The sequence below is a fragment of the Dunckerocampus dactyliophorus genome, chromosome 5 (assembly GCF_027744805.1).
Source record: "Dunckerocampus dactyliophorus isolate RoL2022-P2 chromosome 5, RoL_Ddac_1.1, whole genome shotgun sequence".
In the NCBI taxonomy this organism is placed as follows: Eukaryota; Metazoa; Chordata; class Actinopteri; order Syngnathiformes; family Syngnathidae; genus Dunckerocampus; species Dunckerocampus dactyliophorus.
Genome location: NC_072823.1, coordinates 23235025 through 23244461, shown reverse-complemented (window position 1 = coordinate 23244461; position 9437 = coordinate 23235025). Strand labels below are relative to the sequence as shown.

Below are 9437 nucleotides of genomic sequence, written 5' to 3'. Positions count from 1 at the left end.
CTGCATCCCAATGGCAGTTTGAGTTGCCCACGTTGACTTGCCCTAGGCCAGTGGTTGGCAACCCACGGCTCCCACGACGAGCTCTTTTTTTTTTTTTTTTTTTAACACCGAAGAAGAGGAAATGAGTTTGAAATACCCGACTCACCACTAGTCTGTGAATGCATCTACACTGTGTTCTGACTCCTAATTGCATGAGCAAGGAAAGGGGGAAAGAGTTCAATTCTTCACTCAGTGAGACACGAAAAAGACATCTGGCCAGTGTGCTACCCCTGCGGTAAGCGATCCATAATCGTGAATATATCCCAAAAAAGAAAAATATTGGAAGAAAATAGAGAGTTTAATTCTGAATGGATATACAGTGTACATCTTTGCCTTCACTGCCAGTGACCCTGGCTTACCCCACCCGTGTGCTTCATGTGTGTGGAGAAATGAGCAAACAGAAAATGTAATGTTGAAATACATTTTCAAAACAAGCACTCCGCTTTTTTTGAAAAGTGCCCAACTGCTGATGGCCGTAAAGGATCGATTTCGGAACTAAGGTGGAGCAGAGCGAACATACAGTGGTGTGAAAGTGTTTTCCCACTTGCTGATTTAGTTTGGTTTAATTTATTTCGAACATGCATATGTCCGAAAAGGAGTAGGAAGAAGCAGAGCTTATTTAATCCTACCCCTTCTTCGTAGCACATCAGTTGCTAATACATACATGTGTGTACATACAAACACGCGCATACATATATACACTTACATCTGCACCTACACAAGTATGCACATATACACATATACAGTATACAGGTACACAATTCTAAAAAAAAAAAAAAAAAATTCCCCTTTTTGCCTCCTTTTCCTTTCTATTTATCCTGTCCTTTCTCTCCTGTTGATATCCACATCCTCTTCGGTATTGCACTGCGAGTGACGCTGGGTTTGTATACAAGAGTTCCTTTTATTAACTACATCAAGGTTATTGCTATGGAATGTAGTCCTTCTCGTTGCATTGGTCTGTCTTGTAGGGTGTTTCCTCCATCATCCTTATTGTCATAGTAATATGATCTTTAATATGCATCCAGATCGCTGATGTCTTGGACAACAAGCACTCTTGCGACTCCTGGACTTCCTTTTAGTTTGATGTAGATTTTCCTGTTAGTGCTCCAAGTGTTTTGAATCTTTCCCTGCTTCCTCAGGTCTCGTGCTTTTTTGGCGATGTCGGAACTGCATTTTGTGAGATGCTCATTCATGTAGACGTTGGTGCCTCTTAGCTTCTTTCCCTGTTTCAGCAGTTCTGTTTTGGATTCCCTGTTGGTGAACTTAATGATGACAGGTGTGGTGTTGTTTCTGCCATGGAGTGGGACGCAAGTGTCAATACTGTTTACATCGACATCCACCTCTTTCGATTGTAGGAAGTTAGTAATCTGTTGCTTTATTGAGGGAACATCTCTTGACTTGGGTGTGATTTGGAGCCCTGTGAGGACCACATCATTCATTCGTGCCATCTGATCCATCTCGTCAATGAAGTTTTTAATTTGCTCCTTGATATTCTCCTTTGCTTCTTTCTCTTCCTCAAGAGTGGTGCGAAAGTCAGCATTATCCTTCAATAGTGCCTTGATATCATCCTGTAGAATGTTGATATCATTGCATAATGCTCTATTTTCTTCCCTCGGGTCTTTAGCGTCCTTAAGATCATTACATGAGGTGGCTTCCATATGGTTTATAGCCTCCTTGAGAGCAGTGCGCAAGGCAGCGTTATCTTCCAATAAAGCCCTGATATCATCCTGCAGAACCCTAACATCCTTGCAAAATGCTGTATTTTCTTTGCGGTTTATCGCTTCCTGAAGAGCAGAGCGCAAGGCAGCATTGTCATTCAACAGTTCTTTAATATCGTCCTGCAGAGTCTTGATATCTTCCATAGGGTATTTAACCTCCTTAAGAGCAGCACCCAGGTCTGCATTTTCATCTTGCAACGTCTTGACTTCTTTTCTTAGTTTTTTTATATACTTGTTCTGTGCTCTATTTTCTTCCATAATGTTTGTGACACCATTACTGACATCCATTGTGACTTCAAGGAGGTTTTTGTAATTACTCTGAACTTCTTTTTCCAGAGACGATATAGCCTTCCTTATAGCTGTATGTGAATCAGAATGTATCTCTGTCATTGAATGCAGTTTGTCAATTGCTTGCATTATTTGTGGTAGAGTGATCTCTCTATTCTGGAAGCGACTATCGAAGGTTTCTTTGAACTTACTGTATTTGCATCTGTAGGTATGCTGGACTCTGTAGGTATCCTGACACTGTTTGTATGTCCACGTCCACTGCGAATTCAGAGCCAGAATCACTTTCCTCTTCAAGTTCAGAGCCAGAATCATTTTCCTTTGTGTTTGACATTGTTGCTAAGCAACCTCTTTGAACTTCAGCAGTTCACTAGTTAGCTAGACTTGCTAGCAGGTATCGATGCTTGTATCTGTACCTCTCGACTATCCAAGTTAAAGGGATTCAGATGGGGGATTCAGCCAGCAGCACTGATCTTGTGTTCATGAAATGTAGTCAGGAAAGCACCAAAATAGTTAAAATTTCCAGTATCTTCAACAGAGCTCCTGCCATACACGTCCTTCCCCGTCAAGGGAAAAAAAAAAAAAAAAAAAAAAAAATATATATATATATATATATATATATATATATATATATATACATATATATATATATATATATATATATATTATTATATTATTTTATTATTCATTATTATTCATTTTGCATGTTTGTCACACTTCAATGTTTCAGATCATCAAACAAATGTAAATATTAGTCAATGACAACACAACTGAACAAAAAACAGTTAAGTTTTTAAATTAAACTTTTTATTATTATGGGAGGAAAAAATCCAAATCTACATGGTCCTGTGTGAAAAAGTGATTGCCCTCTAAACCTAATCACTGGTTGGGCCACCCTCAGCAGCAACAACTGCAATCAAGCGTTTGCGATAACTTGCAATGAGTCTCTTACAGTGCTGTGGAGGAATTTTGGCCCACTCAACTTTGCAAAATTGTAATTCCACCACATTGGAGGGTTTTCCAGCATGAACTGCCTTTTTAAGGTCATGCCACAACATCTCAATATGATACAGGTCAGGACTTTGACTAGGCCACTCCAAAGTCTTTTGTTTTTCTTCTGCCAGGTGACTTTGCTGGTGTGTTTTGGATCATTGTCCTGCTGCAGAACCCAAGTTCATTCCAGCTTGAGGTCACAAACAGATGACTAAACATTCTCCTTCAGGATTTATCACAGCAAATCTTCCAGGTCGTGAAGCAACAGCAAACAGCCCCAGACCATCACACTACCACCACCATATTTTACTGTCGGTAAAATGTTTTTTTTTTCTCCCTTAATAATAAAAAGCTTCATTTAAAAACTGCATTTTGTGTTCAGTTGTGTTGTCATTGACTGAAATTTAAATTTGTTTGATGATCTGAAACATTTAAGTGTGGCAAACATGCAAAAAAAAAAAAAAGAAATCAGGAAGGGGGCAAACATTTTTTCACACCACTGGACTTTCAAGAAGTGGATGAAGGTTCTAACCTGAACTACAGCTGCTAGCGTTGTAACTACACTGAAGATTGTGAGGAGGAAGCCATTCAGAGATGGAGAATAAATGAAAGAATCGTTCATAAAAATATCACAGCATCTATTGTCTGAATTAAAACAATTAACAAAAAGAAATTATTATTAACTATTCAGAAAATGAAGACAAAGACAGGCAAGGACAGGATCAATAGCATTTTGAATTGCCTGTGATGAGTCAACTGATGGAGTCAACTGATGATGATCTTTCGATGCTAAAGGTTGCTGACCCTTCCCCTGAACTCTTGCCCTCGGGGGAGTCCCCACCGCCATCACAAGTGTCGTTCCATTTCTCCAAAAAGAGAAGTGAAATTGGTGAGATCTACTCTTGGAGGGCTGAGGGAGCAAGTCAACATGGATGGTCACTTGCGAGTTGTATGCTACCCACAATGCACTGCAGTGGTGCCAATTTTTTTTTTTTTTAAAGAAAACACGGTAATGTACAAATAGTACCACGGAGTATTAGGGCTACATTGAAAAAAAGTAATCTGATATTTCAAGAATAAAGTCGTAAATTTACAAGAGTAAAGTAAATTTACTCGGAAAAATGACAAATTTATAACAGAAAAGTCGTAAGATTTCGAGAATAAAGTCGTAATATTTCGTGTCATACGTGTCAGAGGGAAAAGGAGCATAGCTCTTCAGGAAGGAAGGAAACTTTCCTCTTGCTTCAGTCAAGCTTTTATTTATAACGTGGCAGCAAACAAAGCAGATGAGCGAAAACGAATTAGCATGTCTAGCCCTTCTCACTTCCGCCTTCCTTACCCCGCCTCCTCCACATGCCCAAGGCCAAAGGTCACATAAGTCCGCCCTTTTCCTAGCTCTCTTAGGCAATTCAATTCAGTTTTTTCTCTTTATTCTCGTAATATTATGGGCTTTTTCTCGAAATCTCAGATTAGTTTAATACTCCGTCGTAAAAGGCATTGCCTGAGATAGCTATGATAAGGGGAGACTTACGTGACCATTGGCTTATTGGCTTATAGGGTAATATTAAGACTTTTTCCCGTAAATTTTTCCTCGTACATTTACTGACTTTATTTTCGTAAACGTACGACTTTATTCTCAAAATGTCCGATTTTTTCAATGTGGTTCTAACACTCCGTTGTAAAATAGGGATTATTAAATAATAAAAACACACGGGCAACTCTGCTATTGGAATGCAGCCTATGAGTGCGGCCCGGTGAGAAACATCCGGGCACTTTTTGACATGTCCGTCAACAAGTAGCCGCCGTGTAAACATGGCCGCTAAACTATGTCCGGATATTCTATGTAAATACTTAATCATTTTTATTCATCCAGGTTACAATAAGACTCAAAAGCTGAATTAAAGTCAAATGACGTGTCTGTCTTCCATATATGGGTTCCATATGTTCCATATGTTGCATATGTCGATTTAGTCCTGGTCTGTTGGGATCCAGAAGTAGTCCACCACCTTCCTGCCTCTTCGATGGTTGGCAGAGTCTGGACGCCCTCCTTCTAAAGGTGACAACTCGTCAAAGTGACTCGGTCCTGAATCCCTCACAGAGAGCGGGGCGCTCACTCGGAACATCATCCTGGAAACCAGTCAGTTTAAAGACGTAAAGGCAGCGGTAGGAAAAAGAAGCGCTGCGTTGTCATAGCAACCATCACAGCATGATAGACAGCCTCGTCGTACAGGTCAGAATGTTCTAGAATTCAAAACCCAAAACCACACATCACTACCTGATGTGGAAGAAGGTTAATGTAACAAGATGTGCAAAACAAAAAGGACGAAGGATGAAAAAAATGTTGCCAGTACGCAAGTGCACTGTTTGACGACTAGAGGGCGGCAAATATTGCAATAACCGCTGTTTCTAATTGATAAATAATGAGCAAAAAAACAGGGCCAAACACCTATGAATGTCATGATTGTTGTTTTTTATCCCTTTGCTAGGATATGTTGCTAATTGTTTGAGTTACCTCGATGAGCTCCTCTCAGATTCTTCCGAGTTGCACTCTGGTGTAGAGATGTAAACGGGGTCACCCTCCTGGATCATAAAGACATACGTGAGGGAGTCTTGCAAAAAAAACAACAAAAAAAAAACAACAGGTGTGACTATAAGGCTTTTATACCTAACTTAAAAATTACTTGAAGAACCTATTAATTAGAATCAGTGTGTTTTTTCAGTACTAGTAGTAAGTAAAAGGATCATTTAAATTGATCATAAAACAAAAAACACTGTTTTTGTCAGTTTCATCACTGCTTAGCTGTAACTGTGGCTTGAACAGAAACAAATGAGTAGAAACATTACCATAAAATTTCTGGGTGAGCCATCTTGATTTTTGAGAATTTTCACTCGCTGGTCACTTTCTGTCATGCAGAGAAAGTAGCTCTTGATGTTGGCTTGGCACTACACAAACAAATAGGAGACGTACAGTAGTAGTTTTGAGTACTGTAACGATTTACTACTGTACTTGTATTCCAGTCTACGGCCACTAGGGGCCTCCCTCAGAAAACAGTGTAAAGTGCTTCTCACACTTTTGTCCTGCCTCAGGGCCTTCATGTCTTCCTGGGCTCGGACCATGTGGTCCAGAACCAGATGTTTCTCCTTCCAGTTGAGGCACTCGGCTGCCCGCTCCTGACGCTCCTTCTCAGCCAGACGCCTCTCTTTCTCGGCCTCCTGGCGGCCTCGTTCAGCCCTCTCGCTCGCCTCCTGGCAGGCCGTTGCTCTGCACTTCCATTCTGCCTCGCTGTGAACAATGAGACCATTTGGATCAAAACTTGACGAGAACATTCCAGTTCTAGCTTGCTGGTTACCATCATCATTCCTTGACCAGTCCAGCTGAGTTCACCAGAACGTCAGTCAAGTGTTGTTTTAATAATGACTATTTTCTCTCCCACACGCTTCTTATCAGTCATATTTGGCTTTAGACTGCTTCTTATCTTCCATATTCTGCTTGTAACCGCTTGTTATCATTCTTATTTGGTTTTAAACCGCTTATTTTCTGTATACGACTATAACCTGCATCTTATTGTCTGTATTTGCCTTTAAACTGCTTCTTACCTTTCTGAGTTGGATTTAAACCGCTTCTTATCATTCTGACTTGGTTTTAAACTGCTTCTTATCGTCTATAGTTGGCTTTAAACCACTTTGTATTGTCCATATTTGGCTTTAAACCACTTCTTATGGTCCGTATTCGGCTTTAGGCTTGTTCTTATCATCCGTATTTGCCTTTAGACCTCTTCATATCGTCTGTATTTGGCTCGAAACAGCTTCTTATCGTCCATATTCCGTTTGAAACTGCTTCTCACTCATCTTTAAAATGCATCTTATTGACTCTGTTTGGTTTTAGACTCCTTTTTTTAAAATTTTAATTGGTTTTAAACTGCTTGTTATCGTCCGTATTTGGCTCTAAACTGTTTCTTATTGCCTGTAAATGGATTGAACCGCCTCTTATTGTCTGTATGAGCCTAGAATCCACGTCTTATTTTCCCTATTTGCCTTTAAACCGTTTCTTATCATTCTTATTTGGATTTGAACCGCTTCTTATTATTTTTATTTAGCTTTAAACTGCTTCTTATCATCCATAGTTGGCTTTAACACTCGGTCTACCAGAATTCTGCAACTACTAGAATGACCATAGCAGTCATTTTGACACTTTGTATATAATTTGGATTATCATTAAAAAGATCTAAAAATAAATTGGTGGAATAGGTAAAAAACACATCAGGACACTAAATGAAAACTATAGTGATTGAGTGTTTGATTGAATTGACACAACATAACTTCTCTGCAATTACACATGCAAACTCGAACTGCAACCATTTTCTCTGAAGCAAGGCTAAAGCCTCCATAGCTGTCACCTTCTTTCTACTTGTCATTTTTGTCTCTCTTGGGTTTTGAGTGATGCTACAGCTAGGTTTTAGCATCACAGAGCATAAAAAACAAACAGCCAATAGAGCAGGAGGAAGGGCGGGAAAAATGTAGCAAATAGTGAAATATGACACCCCCTGTAAAAAGCAGGCACTCAATTTGACTGCTATGGTCATTCGAGGTAGTAATACTCAGATCTCTTTTGTGTTTTGAAATTTTAATGATAAAACAATGTTAGAATAAAATATACACACATTTAGGAAAAGTCAGGGTCCTATGAGTACATAGGGTTTTTTTTAACCACGTTATGACATTGCAAAACAGTCAATATGACTGCCTTGGGACTTCGAGCGTTAAACTTCTTTGTTTTGTCCATATTTAGCTTTAAACCGCTACGTTTTGTCCATATTCGTGTTTATGCTGCCTCTTGTCGTCTGCATATGGCTTTAAACCGCTTTTTTTATCACCGCTTTGGGTTTTAAACTGTTTTTTATCACTTTTATTTAATTTTAAACCACTTTTTAGTGTGCGTATATGGCTTTACATCACTTTTTTCATTCCTATTAGGCTTTAAACTTTTTCTTATTGTCTGTTTTTTATTTTAAACCGCTTCTTCACGTCCATATTCGGCTTTGAAGTGCTTCTTATTGTCCCTTATTTGACTTTAAACCACTCTTTATCATCCTTATTTGGTGTTAAACTGCTTCTTATTGTCCATATTTGGCTCCGGCTGCTCACAATAGAGAAGAAATGTTCTCCTTCAATATGATGTCTTTAAACAAAGTAAATGTATAAATTGTACTGGCCTCTCTTTGAGTTGTATGTTCTCCTCCGTGGTCTGTCTCAGCTTGTGTCGCAAGGCGTCCCGGTCCTGCTCAAGACCCTTGTTGTCCTGCTGCAGGGCCTGTTTCTCCCCAGACACTCGGTCCAGTTTCAGCTTGGTCTCAAAGAGGTTCTTTTCTGTCTGTGCCAGCACCAGCTGAAGATCACAGCGCTGGAGACAGCAGAAGTGTGAATCACAATTCACTTTGTTATTGTTGAGAAGAACCTTATTCATTTGGAATCTAATTCAAGAGGATCAAAGGTCATAGCAGCACACCTCCTTCTGAAGCTGCTCCACTTGTTCCCTCAGGCGTTTCCTGTCATCCTGGGCCTCCTCCTTATCTCGCTGGCTGGCGAGGGCACGGGCCTCAGCGAGGGCCCTGCCCTTGTCCGCCTCCCCTCTGAGCGCCTCTGCCTCGTCCACGGCCTGCGAGCACAATGTCGCCCTCTGCTGACTCTGGTACAGACGCTGTTTCATCTAACCGGAGAGAGGAAACACAATGCTTTGATGCTGAAAGCTGATGCTAGCAGTAACCTACTTTCAGGATGCAGGTCAACCACCATTTGTACACGTCTAAGAAAGATATGTACTGTATAAACTTTATGGAGAAGCGGTCAGGTCTGCACGTTCTGTCTTGGTTTTATCTGAAAATGTCACAACGTACGTCCTTGACTTGAGCCTGCAGCTCCTGGTTGACGTTCCTCAGGTTCCTCATCATCAGCTCGTTCTCTGAGCGCATGGCGATCCTCTCCATGCGGATCTCATTGGATAATAACTTGTTCTCCCTTCTCAGGTCCTCGCACTCCTGAGGTGAGCCACAATGTTGTCATTTTTCTATACCAGAGCAAGAATTCTCTTCTAGCCTTAAGCGTCCTCCTCACCTTCCTCTTTCGGACCAGTTCTCCTTGCAGGTGGTTGATCTGCAGGAAGGAACCATTGTTGCTGACAGCGCTCACCGGCCTGACCACTCTCAAGGGCCTCCGTGTGGGCCTGGACAGAACCCTGACCTCTTCAGCGGTCCCCTTCCCGAAGCCGACCCTGCTCAAGGAGAGGGACTTGCTCAGGCTGTCGTCTGACGAGCCGGCTGACTGCAGGTCTGTGTGGGATTTGGCTCGGAGCGCCATCTCTGAGCCTTCCAGAGGAGCTTGTGTCAACACCTCACAGCACGGGCG

The 9437-nt window shown here is 41.0% G+C and overlaps 1 protein-coding gene across 1 annotated transcript; it reads right to left on the bottom strand.

Moving 5' to 3' along the window:
- Nucleotides 1–4908: 4908 nt before the first annotated feature.
- LOC129181122 (myosin-9) lies at nt 4909–9389 on the bottom strand. Its single transcript, XM_054775838.1, has 8 exons — nt 9147–9389; nt 8930–9070; nt 8542–8742; nt 8249–8436; nt 6105–6318; nt 5880–5978; nt 5548–5615; nt 4909–5162 (listed from the first exon to the last, which is right to left on the bottom strand). Exons 1-8 carry the CDS (start codon nt 9387–9389, stop codon nt 5003–5005), a joined length of 1314 nt encoding a protein of 437 aa, XP_054631813.1. The 3' UTR covers nt 4909–5002.
- Between the last annotated feature and the right edge of the window lie 48 nt (nt 9390–9437).